The sequence below is a fragment of the Dermochelys coriacea genome, chromosome 6, assembly GCF_009764565.3.
Source record: "Dermochelys coriacea isolate rDerCor1 chromosome 6, rDerCor1.pri.v4, whole genome shotgun sequence".
Classification (NCBI taxonomy): domain Eukaryota; kingdom Metazoa; phylum Chordata; order Testudines; family Dermochelyidae; genus Dermochelys; species Dermochelys coriacea.
The window spans coordinates 83,400,428-83,416,950 of NC_050073.1; the positions used below are offsets into that span (position 1 = coordinate 83,400,428).

Below are 16,523 nucleotides of genomic sequence, written 5' to 3' on the forward strand. Positions count from 1 at the left end.
GGTTTTAGTACCGTTATACAAGGCACTGGTGAGACCTCACCTGGAATACTGTGTGCAGTTCTGGTCTCCCATGTTTAAAAAGGATGAATTCAAACTGGAACAGGTACAGAGAAGGGCTACTAGGATGAGCCGAGGAATGGAAAACTTGTCTTATGAAAGGAGACTTAAGGAGCTTGGCTTGTTTAGCTTAACTAAAAGAAGGTTGAGGGGAGATATGATTGCTCTCTATAAATATATCAGAAGGATAAATACCGGAGAGGGAGAGGAATTATTTAAGCTCAGTACCAATGTGGACACAAGAACAAATGGATATAAACTGGCCACCAGGAAGTTTAGACTTGAAATTAGACGAAGGTTTCTAACCATCAAAGGAGTGAAGTTCTGGAATAGCCTTCCAATGGAAGCAGTGGGGGCAAAAGATCTATCTGGCTTTAAGATTAAACTCGGTAAGTTTATGGAGGAAATGGTATGATGGGATAACTTGATTTTGGTAATTAATTGATCTTTAAATATTCACAGTAAATGGGCCTAATGGCCTGTAATGGGATATTAGATGGGTGGGAATCGGAGTTACCCACGAAACAATTTTCTGTAGTATCTGGCTGGTGAATCTTGCCCATATGCTCAAGGTTTAGCTGATCGTCATATTTGGGGTCGGGAAGGAATATTCCTCCAGGGCAGATTGGAAGAGGCCCTGGAGGTTTTTCTCCTTCCTCTGTAGCATGGGGCATGGGTCACTTGACGGAGGATTCTCTGCTCCTTGAAATCTTTAAACCATGATTTGAGGACTTCAATAGCTCAGACATAGGTGAGGTTTTTTGCAGGAGTGGGTGGGTGAGATTCTGTGGCCTGCGTTCTACAGGAGATCAGACTAGATGATCATAATGGTCCCTTCTGACCTTAGTATCTATGACCATGCCTCTGGTTTTGGCCTCTGATTCTGCTCTGACCACTAAGTCAGCTTCCTGCTCTGACCACCAGGTTGTGCTGCCAACCCATTGGTGGGTGACATAGAACAGTAGTTCTCAACCAGGGGTACGTGTACCCCTGGGGGTATGCAGAGGTCTTCCAGGGGGTACATCAACTCATCCAGATATTTGCCTAGTTTTACAACATGCTACATAAGCACTAACAAAGTCAGTACAAACTAAAATGTCATACAGACAATGACTTGTTTATGCTGCTCTATATATTATACACTGAAATGCAAGTACAATATTTATATTTCAATTGATTTATTTTATAATTATGTGGTAAAAGTAAGCAAGCAAGCAATTTTTCTGTAACAGTGTGCTGTGACACTTTTGTATTTTTATGTCTGATTTTGTAAGCAAATATTTTTTAAGTAAGATTAAACTTGGGGTTGTACGCAAGACAAATCAGACTCCTGAAAGGGATACTGTAGTCTGGAAAGGTTGAGAGCCACTGAGAGAGAGATTAAGTGATTTTGGAAAGGTCACATGAAGTCTGTGGAAGAACTAGGTATAGAATCCAAGGGTGAATTCCTACTCTGTTGAAGTCAATGCAAGACACCAATTGATATCAATGGAACCAGGATTTTGCCCCAGGTGTCCTGGTTTATAAAACAGTATCTTAATCACAAGACCATCCTCCTGCTTCTGGCCAATTATATGTTATGTGATCTTTACTGTAGATTTGTTGTAAAACAGAAAATTTGATGTCACTTTTATCTTCACAGTATTAACTTTTGGGGGAAAAGATACTGCTGTTTCTTAGACTGTAGAATTCCTAACAAAACAATGTTTAATTTATAGGTTTCAGAGTAGCAGCCGTGTTAGTCTGTATTCGCAAAAAGAAAAGGAGTACTTGTGGCACCTTAGAGACTAACAAATTTATTAGAGCATAAGCTTTCGTGAGCTACAGCTCACTCATCGATGAAGTGAGCTGTAGCTCACGAAAGCTTATGCTCTAATAAATTTGTTAGTCTCTAAGGTGCCACAAGTACTCCTTTTCTTTTTGTTTAATTTATGTATGCGTATATACCCAGAAGATTACGTAGTATGTGTGTTTGTTTTCAGGCCCTATTGATTATGTATATGAACTTTTCTTTCCTCTATCTTTACACTAGTTTTTCAAACATTTTTCATCTAGATTGACATATTGAAATTTTATATCTCACCTGCAAAGGAACAACTTAATTTTTGTTCCTTCCATAACCAAATACTACCCATTTAAACACAACATGGCAGTCTTACACTGCCATCTTGTGGATAAGACAGAAAATGAGTGGCAAAAGTAAAAGTTTTTTGTTTTAATATATACCTTAACCCTTTAATTTCAAGATTCCCTTTTCCTATATACCCAAGCTTATTGTCTGTGTTTTTTTAAAAAGAATGATTTTACCTTCAATATAATTAGAGTACTTAATTAGGAAGAAACCCCAACCCACTTGAAAGAATCATATTACCTCTCTGATTTTTTAACATGTAGATCAGACTACAGGTATAAAATTTTAGGGACAAATGCTTCCTTCCGTCTGCATGAAGGAACCTGAACCTGCAGATCCTGGCCAAGGAGATGCCCAAGAAGTACTGACATCATTAGCTAACTTTGTGCCCGACTAGTTACTCCCTTTTCGCTAAGATGCCCTCTGTAAAGGTGGGATTAGCGATGTCTGGCTGCAGTCTGCTACATTCTTCCCCCCTGCACCTCTTCAAGTCCACATAAGGAAACATTACAAAGTAAGACTGCCTTAGTCATCAATACCAATAATGAACCTGCATAATCGGCAGATGACTTTCCTGCTTCTGCTGAAGTCATATTATTGTTCATGCCTCTAGACTAAGCTTTTCAGTACAGGGACCTAGAAATTGTTTAGTGCAGATCACCCCTTGAACACTGCTTTATATGTGGTCGGAGCTCTGGCAGGTAGAAAGTTATGAAAATATTTCAAATATCAGTTTGTAAACTACTTTCCATAATTACTTTGTGCATATAATATATTATTCAGAAATAATTCCAGACTCTGATCACCAAAGGGCAAATAGTCCATTTTTTAAAATGAACATGTGATAAGAAACAAGGTTGATAGTTCTGGGTGGATTTTAAGATGTATGTTGGAGTATGGACACTGAACGTACTAAAATCAAACTTTGAAATCAGTGGGATTCTCCCATGCTTAAAATTAAGCGTTCTGCTGGATCAGAGCCTAAACAGTGAAAGCCATGATGTTCCAGGAGGTACTAATCTCATTTATTACTGTCTTTAGTTTCCAAACTTCTAAACACATTCACTGCAATGGGACTACCCATGTGCTTAAAAGTAAACAGATGTTTGTGTGCTTTGCTGGATCTAGGTCTTAATGACATTATTTATATATTATTTGCAGTGTTGTTGTAGCCATGTTGGTCCCAGGATATTAGAGAGACAAAGTGGGTGAAGCAATATATTTTATTGGACCAACTACTGTTGGTGGAAGGGACTAATGCTAGAAGGCATATCAGGAAATTGGCCAAGGGCAATAAGTAACTTGTATGAGAAAAGAGATTTTAGCTAATATGGAGATTTAAAGCCTGAAGTCACATCTTCATTCCTTTTCTGTGTAACTTTTATACATTTGCTTTTCTTTACTATTTCATCTTTGAATCTGTGGTTTTTCTATTAAATAATCCTTTTGTTTATTTTTACCCAAGCAGATCACTGGTGTGCAAACTGTATGTAGGATGTGTGCCAAACTGATAACTGAGAGACTGTTTTCACACATTGGGGTGATGAACCAGAGGGGAATGTCTGGTAATTAAGACCTTAAGGAGCATGGATTTTGGAGAGACTTGGGAAGAGAAGGGCTGTTGGTTACTCCTTGCAGAGTGATACAAGACTAGTGAGAGACAGGGTGACACTTTGTGCTTCTGGGATGGCTCCTGGTGTCATGGCCCCAAAGCATCCCAACATTACAGGGCACATGGAGACAGAACCCCTTACCAGAGTGGGTTATCCCCAAAATGTCACAGCTTGTCCCTTCCACCAACAGAGGTTAATCCAAGATAAGATATTACCTCACCCTCCTTGTCCCTCATGATTTATATATGGATTATTTGTACATTGCCATAAATGGTTTATTCTGTTCTATTTGAAGTACTGGAAAGAATAGACTTTAACGGTATTGCAAATGTATTGGCCCTCAAACTCTTCCATATCAAAATTTTCTCAGCTTATAAGAAAAATATGCTTTTGTGAACTGCCAATTTTGCAAGCTCAACAAGCATCAAAGCCAAGATGGACCCACTTAGTCTTAAGCGAAATTGCAGAGGGGTTTCCGAGGATGGAACTTCACCTACAGCACCCTTAAGTGTAGGAGATTATGATGCATATGAAGGAAAGAGCCCAGCTTGACTTTCAGATCCTTTGTTGAATTTGCAGGGCTGGTAGTTGGATGCTTACCAGGTTGCTGTACTTGCATTCACCCACTGGATCCCACATGCTCTTTGCTTGTTGGGTTTGAGCACAGCCTAGCCACCAACTCTGGCTCACAGTCTTGAGATGCACGGTCAGGGTACAGATCCTCCATCTAGCAACTTCTGACAGACAAGACTCCTCAGTTCAACTCTGTACATCCTGAAACCAGTACCAGTTCTCCTAAGCCTCCCCAGTAGCTCTTATGGGCTCTCAGAGTTCCACTGAAGCTGTGGACTTTCCAAATTCCAGCTTCCACCTTCAGGGCTACATGACAGTGAATGCAAGGGGCACTCAGACTTTGCAACAGAATGTTTAAACGAACCATACTTCACTCAAAGACAAAGCACAAGAGATATATAGATGTATAGAAAGTAAGAGACCTGCATGCAAAACCCTGCCCGTTTCCTCACCACTTTTACAACCCTTTTGGGTTTTGGTCAGCATCTTCTAGGGAGTCCAGGATCATCCTTTTCCTTTTCCACAGCCTTACCTGGCTCTATGTCTTGTCTGTCTTTCTTTTCCTCCCCCCACCCCCGTTTTCCTTCTCATTCCTTGGCTCCTTCCCTTGATATGGATTCTTGGACAACGTAATCCACTCACGTGGTATGACAGAGCAAAGCTGGCCCTTTAAGAGGGGATCAATTTCCAGCTCTGCCCTATTCCAAGTTTTACTCAGAGCACAGACATTGTGAGGAACAGTTGTTTCCAGGGTACTTGGGAACTGAAGGCTTGATAGCAAGCCAATATAAGAAGAGAAATGAATCATAGAATATCGGGGTTGGAAGGGACCTCAGAAGGTCATCTAGTCTAACCCCCTGCTCAAAGCAGGGCCAATCCCCAACTTTTTGCCCCAGATCCCTAAATGACCCCCTCAAGGATTGAACTCACAACCCTGGGTTTAGTAGGCCAAAGCTCAAACCACTGAGCTATCCCTCCCCCCCATGGCATAAAAGCATCCTTCTTTTCCTTATAGATAGGGAGAAGGACTTGCTGTGATAGTTTTTCTCTAGTAAAAGAGAAATGTGCAGAAGAAGCAGGAGTTCCTGTGGGCAGCAACCAGAACTAAAGTGATCTGAACTGGGTAAAGAACCCTGGAGATGAGGGAAGCATTTGGTGGCTCAGAGGAAGCTCAGGGAAAGGTTTCCTGAACAAGTGGTTAAAGGAACTTTTGCTGTCTGTTGGAACTTGATGTGAGGAGCTTGAAGTAGGAGACAGACTGGACACAAAGCGAAGGAAGCAACCTTTAGGAAAGTGTGGGCTTGTGGCCTAGAATGGGTCCACCTGGTTACTTTACAGGGACTTAAACTGGAGATTCAGAAGGCAGGAGTTCCCCTTCACCATTTCCGGGGAGAAGTCCACGACCCAGCAAAGACTGGGGTAGATCTGGTTGTGACTTTAGACTTTCAGTGTACTCTCAAAAGGGAGTAGAGCTTTCAGTCTAGCCAAAGAGCTAAATTATTTCAGCACCAAGAAAACTAAAGCAGTGACTGCATCTGACGTGGAAGAGGTAAGAAATCTTGCCACACATGAGTTTAACTGATGAACTACACAGGTGACTCAAATGTAATTCTGCACCTATCTCAGATGATTTGATGTCATGTCAAGATCTAGATGCCTAATGGTACACGCCTAATCTTTCCTCCCCATAAATCTTTGGATTACCTTTGTTTTCCATTACAGGTGATCATACCTCTTCTTCCATTTCACCCTGGCCTGCAACCTGCAGGGGGGATCATGTTTGATTTCCCACCCTCTTCTCCTCCTCCCCAAGGCCATGAGCAAGACCCATCACATCTGTCACCATGCTTCAAATTCATCCCCTTTTTTCTGTCCTGACAGCTTCTTTTTGTCTATCATTTTTCCATCTCACCCATTGGAGTCTGCTCTGCTCAGGTCTTTGACACTAAAAACTCCCCTCAAGTCCATCCAACACGCTGATACCAAAATAATCTCTCACCTGTTACTTTGACAATGTCATCCCCTCTGAGTCACTTCACTGCCTCCCCACTGCACAGTGCAATTAGTTCAAACTTCTTCTCCTGCTCACATTCCTACCCTCTTCTCTCTGCTCTGCCAACACCATCAGCTTCTGTGTCCAGTTTCCTTTTCTTATAATTGGCTCTATGCCTTCTTCCATACTGCCCCTTCAGACAGGAACACCCTTCCAAAAATGTCTGTGTACCAAAACTCCAACCTGACTTTATTCAAATCCCCCGTAAGAACCCAGCTCTACAGCATCACGCACAAGAAGAATGCTTTTACATTACAGTAACTCCTCACTTAACATTGCAGTTATGGTCCTGAAAAATGCAACTAAGTGAAACCAATTTCCCCATAAGAATTAATGTAAATGGTGGGGGAGGAGGTTAGGTTTAAGTACGCTGACTCCACTCTAAGTACATTGCCTTTTTAAGTACATCAGGAAGTTGAGACAGGAGCTGCGGTCAGCAAGCTCTCTCCATCCTGAGCCCTGTCCTGTCCCCACCCTGCTCTATATGGAGAAGGGGTAAGCAGGGGGCAGGAGCGGGGGGGAGGGGGACACCCTGACATTAGGTCCTCTTTCCCTCCTCCCTACTCCTGCCCCTACCTTACCCTTCTCCACAGCAAGCAGGAGGCTCCCGGGAGCAGCTCCAAGGCACAGGGCAGGAGCAGCAAAGGGCAGTGGGGGGAGGGACTATTGAACTGCTGGCAATTGATAGCCTGCTGGGCAGCTGCTGCACATGGAACTTAAGGGAGTGGGGAACTGATGGGGGGCTGCCACTCCACCCTGGTTCCAAGCCCCCACCAGCTAGCTCCAAAGGGCTGCTCTTCCTGCAAGCAGTGGACAAAGCAGGTGGCTGCCAAACAATGTCATAAGGGAGCATTTCACAACTTTAAATGAGCACGTTCCCCGATTCAGTGGTCTCCAAACTGGGGTGCATGCACCTCAAGGGGTGCGTGAGATGATCCCGGGGGTGCGCAGCAGCAGTAGCGCTGCCGGACGGCACTCCGCCGTTTTTTCCTTCGGTGGCAGCTCTGCACGTTCACAGCTGGTGTTCCTCTCCGGCAGCCTACCTGCGGCAGGTCTTCCGGTCTTCTTCCATCGGCAGCGCGCCTGCGGCAGGTCATCCTGGGGATGCACGAGCCAAAATGTTTGGAGACCACTGCCCTAATTGATCAGCAATGTAACAACGAAACAACTTTAACCGGAATAACTTTAAGTGAGGAGTTACTGTATATGAAAGTGTTTTTGAACCACCAAGGGACATATTCTGTTCTAATACAATTCACAAGTTCTGTACTTCTCTTCCTTTTTTTTTTTCCTTCCGCATCATTTTTAATAGTCTGTAATGCAAATAAATTGGGTAAGTTTTTCTGATCACAGAAAATAGAGATTGAAAAGACCTATTCAGTCATCCAGTCCATTTTCCTGTCAATGGTAGATAGTTCTGAATACATTTTCTAGTGCTTTGGGAAGTCTAGCTTTAGATCTCAACAAAAGGGTTTTCCTCTCCCTAACTGCATCCTGTATGTCCTAGTTATACCCCCTTGTACCATGCTGACAATATTCTGTCACCTTGAAGTTTATACAAGGGCCCTACCAAATTCATGGTCCATTTTGCTCGATTTCATGGTCAGAGGATTTTTAAAAAAAAATAAATTTCATGATTTCAGCTATTTAAAACTGAAATTTCATGGTGGTGTAATTGTAGGGATCCTGAAGCAAACAAGAGCTGTGTGTTGGCAGAGTGGTGGTGGTGGTTGCAAGGTTATTGTAGGAGGGGGTTGTGGTACTGCTACCCTTACTTCTGAGCTGCTGCCTGCAGAGCTGGGCCCTCAGTCAGCAGCCATCACTCTCCAGTTGCCCAACCCTGAAGGCAGCAGCGCAGAAGTAAGGATGGCATGCTATTGCCATGCTTTCTTCTGTGCTGCTGCTCACAGTGCACTGCCTTCACAGCTGCTGCTCTCCAGCCACCCAGCTCTGAAGGAAATGCAGAAGTAAGGGTAGCAATACCATGACTGCCCCTAAAATAACCTTGCAACCCCACTAAAACTCCCTTTTGGGTCAGGACCCCCAATTTGAGAAATGGTGGTCTCCCTCGTGAAATCTGTATAGAGTAAAAGCATAAAAAAGACCAGATTTCACAGTCTGCGATGTGTTTTTCATGGCTGTGAATTTGGTAGGGCCCCATTTATACCCTTCAGATATTTGTGGATAGTTATGCCCCACTTTCCACACACCCAACTCCGACACACACACACTCCCCAACTCGTCACTTGCCAAATTGCATATTTAGTTTAAATCAGGTTGTTTTCTTTTCACAATGTTCTGTCCAATTAGATTACATTTTTCAGGTATGAGGTATCCACAAAGGAGTCAGGGTTGCCTTCAAGGGGTGGCGTAGGGAGGATAGACGGAGGTCGAACAGCTGGAAAAATTATCTAAGGCCTTGGCTGAGCAGGAGGCCTTGGTCCTCAGCCAGTAATTTAAGGTTAGATATTTACTCATGTTTCTGGTGGTAAAGTGCATATCATAGCTCTGGGCATGACCCGGCTTTATTATTTTTCTGCCAAACTATTAATTCCATCTAAGGATCACTGCACGTATTTTTTCAAATCAAGGATGGTAAATGAGTGTTATCTGCTTGTAGCAAAGATTAAAACAACAAAAAAGTGTGATAGTCAGGAAAAGAAAAATCCTTTATATTTGGATAACAATCTGTGAGGGAAAATCTGCTATTCCAGACTAACTGATGTTTGTTGTGTGTACATGGCTTTGTTTTTGACTCTGATTTATATTTGTCATATTTATACTGACTATTGTGGGATTTGAAATTAAACATTTATATTCTGTACTGTATCAGTGTCTAATAGACCAGTGGTTTCCAACTGCGGGTCATGGAATGGAAGGCACTGGGTAGCAGCGGCTCTAGTCAGCACTGCCAGCCGGATCGTTAAAAGTCCCGTCAGTGGTGCTGCCCGGGTAAGGCAGGCTATTCCCTACCTGTTCTGACACTGTGCTGTTCCCCAGAAGCGGCCAGCAGTAGGTCCTGCTCCTAGGGGAGCTGGGTTGTGGAGGTGCGGTGCCTGTGGATGAGAACCACATGGAACCACTTGTGTGCCTCTGCCTAGGAGCTGAATCTGCTGCTGGGCACTTCTGGGGCACAGTGCAGTCCACGGTGCCAGGACAGACAGGAAGCCGGCCTTAACACCCCCGCTGCATCGCTGACCGGGAGCTGCTCGAGGTAAGCCCATGCTCTAACCCCAACCTCCTGCCCCAGCCTTTAGTCCCCCCAAACCCAGAGCCCCTCCTGCACCCCAAACCCTTCCTCCCCAACCCCACAGCTATCACCCACAGCCGAGAGCCCAGACCCCTCACACACACCCCAACCTCCTGCCCCAGTCCTGAGTCCCCCCAAACCCAGAGCCCCTCCTTCACCCCAAATCCTTCATCCCCAACCCCACCCCACAGCCCTGAACCCAACCCTCTGCCCCAGCCCTGAACCCCTCCCATGTCCCTCATCCCCAGCTCCATTGGATTGCAGGCATCAACAATTTTCCTCAGTTGGGTTGTTAAAAAAAAAAAAAAAAAAAAAGTTTGAAAACAACTTTAACAGACTATAGTACTTCAATGACAGATTCTCTCTTTTGGCTTAAAGTACTTACTGTCTACTAGTTTAGGTCTAATAAAAATATTTTAGCCCACCTAATTAAAATGCTTATATGATTTAAATAATCTATCTAAAAAAAGTAATATTTTCTTTAGACATGAGTGCACTCTGCACTATTTGCAACCCAAACACTGAAATATACTACTACATGACAATCAGAAACTAGAAATACTGTCATTGTCCAAGCTGAATTATATGCAAAAACTGAATATCATAAATTTGTGATATTTAAAGTTTACAGTTTGAATAATCTAATGAATTAGTGATTTGTAATTTTTTAAAATAATGTTATTAATTATTATAGGTTGATTTTGTTAGTTTAATGCTATATTTATGTCAGAAAAGTATAAGATGTTACTTTAATTTCTTCCTGGAGATGCAACAGTATATCTGATTTTAAAGATTACTGCTAAAGTACAAAGAGTAGTACAGTGTGATTCCATTTTAAATATAGAGTAGTTACAGTTTCAGTGCAGTGCAATTTTTTACTATTAATATTTCAGAATTGTAAACCCTGAACTACATGACTTCAAGTGCTATTAACAATGTGTCATAATATTCTAGATCAGTAATAACAATCCAGCATCTATTTTAACTTAATAATATCAAATGTGCTACAAAAATGCTACATAAAATAAGTTTCTGAAGTTTAACACTGCTTTCTATGTGGTATGAACACTCCAGTAAGGATTTATAGACGATCATAGTATGCAAATATGGAAAAGATATTAAATTAAGTCCATGCTTCTGCAAGGAAAAGATAAAGCAGTCACTTGTTAGAAGAGACTACAGTGGGCCAGTAGCACCATTATAGTTAAACAGTAAACCGATTAAATCTTAGCAGCCTTTCAAACATAATCATGCTACACTATATCCAAGCTTAGTCCAAAGTACAGCAGAGTCCTCAAAACCTCCGAGTTCCAGAAATTGGAACTGGAGGATAGGGGATGGATTACTCTACAAATTGCCCTCTTCTGTTTATTCCCTCTAAAGCATCTGGCATCAGCCACTGTTGGAAGGTGATGGACCATTGGTCTGAACCAGTATGGCCATTCCTATGTTTTAAATATTTCACAATTATTCCATAATGGCCTAAAATACTGTTGTAACACTATTGTAAACGTAGCTTTTGGGGCCTCAGACAGAATACTATAATGCCTCGCTTAGTGTTGTAGTTATGTTCCTGAAAAATGCTACTTTAAGTGAAATGATGTTAAGTGAATCCAATTTCCCCATAGGATTTAATGTAAATGGGTGGGTTAGGTTCCAGGGAAATTGTTTTTGCCAGACAAAAGATTTTATATACAAGTTTTAAACAAACAATTTAATACCGTACACAGCAATGATGATTGCGAAGCTTGGTTGAGGTGATGGAATCAGAGGGTAGGATATTTCCCAGGGAATGCCTTGCTGCTAAATGATGAACTGTTAACGTAGCCTCACACTCTACAAGGCAGCAGTAATGGAGGGAGGAGACTAGGGTGACCAGATGTCCTGATTCTATAGGGACAGTCCTGATTTTGGGTCTTTTTCTCATATAGGCTCCTATTACCCCCCCACTCCGTCCCGATTTTTCACATTTGCTATTTGGTCACCTTAAAGGAGACACAACAGACACATGGCAGTGGCTGCAAACATTCCCTGTGGAAACTGAATGTGATGATGAACTCATGCTATCCCACTGGAGTGCACCACTCCCTCCACTTTCCAAAGTGCCTGGGGAATACATGTGTGAGAGAGACAGACACACACACACAGTGTGTGTGTGTGTGTGTGTGTGTGTGTGTGTGTGTGTGTGAGTGTGTGTGAGAGAGAGAGAGAGAGAGAGAGAGAGACACACACACACTGCCCTTTTAAGTATGCTAACCCCACTCTAAGTACATTGCCTTTTTAAGTAGATCAGCAAGTTGCAACAGAAGCTGCTGCCAGCAAACTCTCTCTATCCTGAGCCCTATAGTGTCCCCCCTGGTCTGGGGAGATGGGGTACAAGAGCAAGAAGCAGAAGCAAGTGGAGGGAGACACCCTTACATCAGCACCCCTCTTCCCCACCTCCTGCACGACAAGCAGGAGGCTCCCAAGAGCAGCTCCAAGGCAGAGGGCAGGAGCAGCAAACAGGGCGGGGGGGAGGGACAGCTGAACTGCCAGCAATTGGTTGCCTGCTGGGCAGTCTCCACACAGGGAGCTTAGGGGAGCTAATGTGGGGCTGCCGGTCCACCCTGGTTTCATGGCCCCACCAGCTAGCTGCAGTGGGCTGCTCTTCCTACAAGCAGTGGACAAAGCAGGCGGCTGCCTAACTGGGAGGCCATTAAGTGAGGAGTTACTGTATTTTATCAGCAATTGCTACAGACACTGACAGGAGAACGACACATGTTAATTTCTACCCCCATTCCGTTTGTTTGTAAAAATCAAAGGAGAGGAAACCCAATCGGTTCTTCTGGGGCACGAGAGCTGCCTCAGAACGCCAAAGGGGCTGGTTTAAACTTCCCAGACAGGGGAACTGTTGAAGCAGGGAACCAAAGAGCAGGCGGCCACCTCGCCTCCTTTAGTCAGTGCAACTGGCTGCACGCACACACAGGGGGAGGAGCGGCCAACAGCCCGCGAGTGGGACGAGACTGGGCACTTGATCAAGGCTTTTTGGGCTCCGCGGCCAGGACACATTGGGGTTGGGGGCGCAGAGTGGGCTTTCAGATGGCCAGGCTCAGCTTCGCAGCGCCCACACCCGGGGAGGTGGTGCCCACGGCTAGCCAGAGTCAGGAAATGTTGGTGAACTGAATCACACCCTCCAATACATCATAATCAGAGAGCAGGGAGCGCAGAGTGCCTGGGAGGAAAATGTCTGACTTACCCGCCGAGCCGCCGGCCGTGATCTGATGAGACGCCTCCTGCAGCAAGCCGCCCGGCTTCCTGGACATCTTCACCTGCGTTGGGGAAGCAGCAGAGCGGTCAGTGCCGAAGTACCCGGCAGAGGCGGCCTGGGGGCACAACTAGCGCCAGCCCCCGTGAAGGGAAAGAGCCCGAGACAGTGGGAAGCCGCGGGGAGGGGGGATGTCGGAGACCAGCCCCTGGCAGAAAGTGGCAGCTGGAAGGGTGAAGCGCGAGCGCCCCGCCACCCTGGGACCGTGGCTGGGCGGGAGGAGGCGGAGGCAAGAGCCCAGCTGCACGTGCAGGAACCTGCCTGTTATGTGCGCTCCCCCAGCCCTTCCCCCGCAACCTTTATACCCAGTGGGCGGGGGACAGCTGCGGGCCAGAACCTGGGCCTCGAGTCGTTGCCATGCCCCAAAGGGCAGGTCCCCCGTTGCTTTGCAGTCTGCAATTCAGCCCCTACTGGTAGACTGAGAGAGTGGAAAGGGGGAAGTCCCGTCACAAGGGGCAGGGAGGCAGGAGGTACAGTATCTCCTACTTAATGTGGTCTTGGTTAACTTGTTATGTGGCTGATCAATTAGAAAACATGCTAGTTTAAAGTTGTGCGATGCTCCCTTATAACAGTGTTTGGCAGCTGCCTGCTTTGTCCAGGGCTTGCAGGAAGAGCAGCTAGTTGGCGCGAGCTGGTGGGGGCTTAGAACCAGGGTGGACCGGCAGCCCCCCCATCAGCTCCCTTAAGTTCCCTGTGTGGCAGCTGCCCAGCAGGCTATCAATTGCCTGGCAGTTCAGCTATCCCTCCCCCCACTGCCCTGTGCTGCTCCTGCCTTCTGCCTTGGAGCTGCTCCTGGGAGCCTCCTGTTGCTGTGCAGGAGGTGGGGGGGGAAGAGGGGTGCTGATGTAAGGGTGTCCCCATCTCCCTACATCCCTATACCCCATCTCCACAAAGCAGATGGAGACACAACTGGGCTCAGGACAGAGGGAGCTGGCTGGCAGCAGCGGCTATCTCAACTTGCTGATCTACTTAAAAAGGCAATGTACTTAGAGTGGGTTCAGCTTACTTAAAGGGGCAATGTGTGTCTCTCTCTCACACACACACACACAGATGGGTGTGTATGTCTGTGGAGGGAGTGGTGCGCTCCATTGGGATAGCGGGGGTTCATCATCACTATTCAGTTTCGCAAGGAATGTTTGCAGCCACAGCCATGCATCTATTGTGTCTCCCTCCCTCCATTACTGCTGCTTTGTAGAGTGTGAGGCTACATTAACAACAATGTGTTAATCCTTGAGGGCTCAGCCGAGTGCTAGTTCATCATTTAGCAGCAAGGCATTCCCTGGGAAATATCATGCCCTCTTCCACCCTCTGACTCCATATATAAATGTCTTTTGTCTGGTGAAAAAAATTTCCTTGGAACCTAACCCCCCCCACCCCCTTTACATTAATTCTTATGAGGAAATTGGATTTGCTTAACATCATTTCACTTAAAGTAGCATTTTTCAGGACCATAACTACAATGTTAAGCAAGGAGTTATTGTATAGGCAGCAGCCCCAGGGATGGTGATAGGACAGAGCATCCTAGTAGCCAGTGGAGCAGAGAACAGAAAGGTCTCAAACCCAATCAACTGAGCCAGCTCCCCTGCTCTTCTTCCCCGTTCCCACCCCACTGTGCCAACTCCCTTGCTGTCCCCAGTACCCTCCTCAGATTTCTAATCCCCAAATAACTCCCTGTTCCCTGGCTGCCCCCAATCTATTAGCACAACACTCTGCCCCGCCCCTGACCCCTGTATCTGGCTGCCTCACCCCCTTTCTCCTCCAGTTGACCCCCATACTTCTTATAACCCTCTTGCCCACATCCCATATCTCCCCTCTCATGGGCTAGACATGGACCCCTCAGGCTTCCATCCCCACAGAGCCACACAAGCTAACCCAAAGCCAACCAACACTTATTTCCTCACCCTGATGACCCTTGGCCCAATTTGTTACACACCCTTGAATCTTCAGAGGGGAGAGGCAATGGCTTTTGTTTTCTGGGGATGTCTGTCTAACCTCCTATCTCCCAGCTTCAGCTAGGTGATACCAAACCTCTTTCTCTAGTCTCTACCTGCTCAGGAGTCAGGCCTGGCAGGGCTTCTATATCCTGTACTTGTTTCAGATACACAAGTTGCACCTTCAGGTAGTTTTAAATGAAATTCAGTCATTTCAGCATACAAGCATCCGCAAGGTCCAAATTGCATATATCCAGTCACTCTCTTCCAAAAAACAGAACAAAACAAACAGAAAACAAATGTATGATTATCCTTACAGACACTGAGAATTTTCTTTTGCCACATGAAAATTGAGCTGTCTGTCTACCATGATAGGCCTCAGCCCTCTCATTTTTTTTTAAGGATCAGGAAATACATATCCATAGACTTGATGCCTTTCTTTTCAAGGAGGGATTGGAGTTCCTGAAATTTCTTACTGACTTTGTTGATCTCAAATATCAGAGGGGTAGCCATGTTAGTCTGGATCTGTAAAAGCTGCAAAGAGTCCTGTGGCACCTTATAGACTAACAGACGTATTGGAGCATAAGCTTTCATGGGGGAATACCCACTTCGTCGGATGCATGTCAAATGAGTGTTGATCTCAAAGACACTCTTGAACATAGCTCAGATGGTGAATTTGGTAGAATTTCTTTTAACTGAATTCTGTAGCCTTCCTTGGTAAAGCTGAGGGACTATTTATCCAAGGTGACTAGGGACCATCTGGGATAAAAAGCTTCCTATTTTCCTTCCATGAGGGACACCCTCCAAACTGGATACCAACTGGCTATTTATTCTTTACTCTTTAAAAAGCAAGAGGTTTTTGTTTCTTGGAATTAGGGATTTAGGAGGCCCTTTTGGATTATCTGAAAGGGGTGATGAACACTGTGAACATGAGTGTCCTGAATCCAGAGGTCTAGGTTGGCTGGTGGCTTCTGGTGAAAGGACTAGATGACAGACGTGAAGGAATAAAGGGTGGCTTTTGTCTCTGTCACTTTGAAGCTCTTAACTTCTCCCTCAAAAGGCGCTCACCATCATACAACAGGAACCCTAGTTTCTGCTAAACCTCTTGAAGACAGAAAATATTTGTAGTTGGGTGTATCTGCATGCTCTTGCATCCCAGCCACCAAAGACCATCTGAATCTTAGTGCCAAGTCATCTCCAAGCCAAAACAGATCCTACAGTGGAGTCGCGTCTTATGTGGGGGTTCGATTCTAAAGTCAGTGCGTAAGGCTAAAATTGCATATAGTCAAAATTACCCTTAAAAATCCCTTAAATCGCCCATAAAGTACAATATACTGTACATGTTTTGTGTATACAACCCTGCACAGTAATATGTATAAATGTATAATGTATACAGTAATGTACAGTATATAAAAAAGAGTACATAGCTTGGGTGACGGAGAGTGAGTTGTAGACAAAGTGGTTGGCTCTGGTTCAGCTCGAGAAGTTGATTGCATAGGCTCATCTGCTGCTGGTTGTTTTTCCTTGAAAAACATGGTGATCGGCAACTGTTGCTGTTGTCTCTTGAGCTGCTCAAACATTTCTTGATACGGTCTCAAATCGTCCGTAATA

The 16,523-nt window shown here is 44.9% G+C and overlaps 2 protein-coding genes across 23 annotated transcripts in view; one reads left to right on the forward strand and one right to left on the reverse strand.

The window, feature by feature from the left end:
- Nucleotides 1-13,425, reverse strand: part of SLC25A21 (solute carrier family 25 member 21) — a 376,779-nt gene extending 363,354 nt beyond the window's left edge. For 2 of the 14 annotated variants that reach the window (XM_043516962.1, XM_043516954.1), the window contains exons 1-2: nucleotides 13,319-13,412; nucleotides 12,913-12,985 (exon numbers count right to left, since the gene is read on the reverse strand). In XM_043516962.1, coding sequence (XP_043372897.1) covers nucleotides 12,913-12,985; nucleotides 13,319-13,340 — 95 coding nt within the window. In that variant the 5' untranslated portion in view covers nucleotides 13,341-13,412. Of the gene's footprint in view, nucleotides 1-12,912; nucleotides 13,029-13,242 lie in introns of those variants that run through there. The other 12 variants (XM_043516970.1, XM_043516955.1, XM_043516969.1 and 9 more) reach the window with 11 other exon arrangements.
- MIPOL1 (mirror-image polydactyly 1) overlaps nucleotides 12,873-16,523 on the forward strand; it is a 298,592-nt gene continuing 294,941 nt past the window's right edge. For 6 of the 9 annotated variants that reach the window (XM_043516947.1, XM_043516949.1, XM_043516952.1 and 3 more), the window contains exon 1: nucleotides 12,896-13,009. The gene's annotated coding sequence lies outside the window, so the exon portion shown is untranslated. Of the gene's footprint in view, nucleotides 13,010-16,523 lie in introns of all 9 variants that reach the window. The other 3 variants (XM_043516946.1, XM_038406726.2, XM_043516951.1) reach the window with 3 other exon arrangements.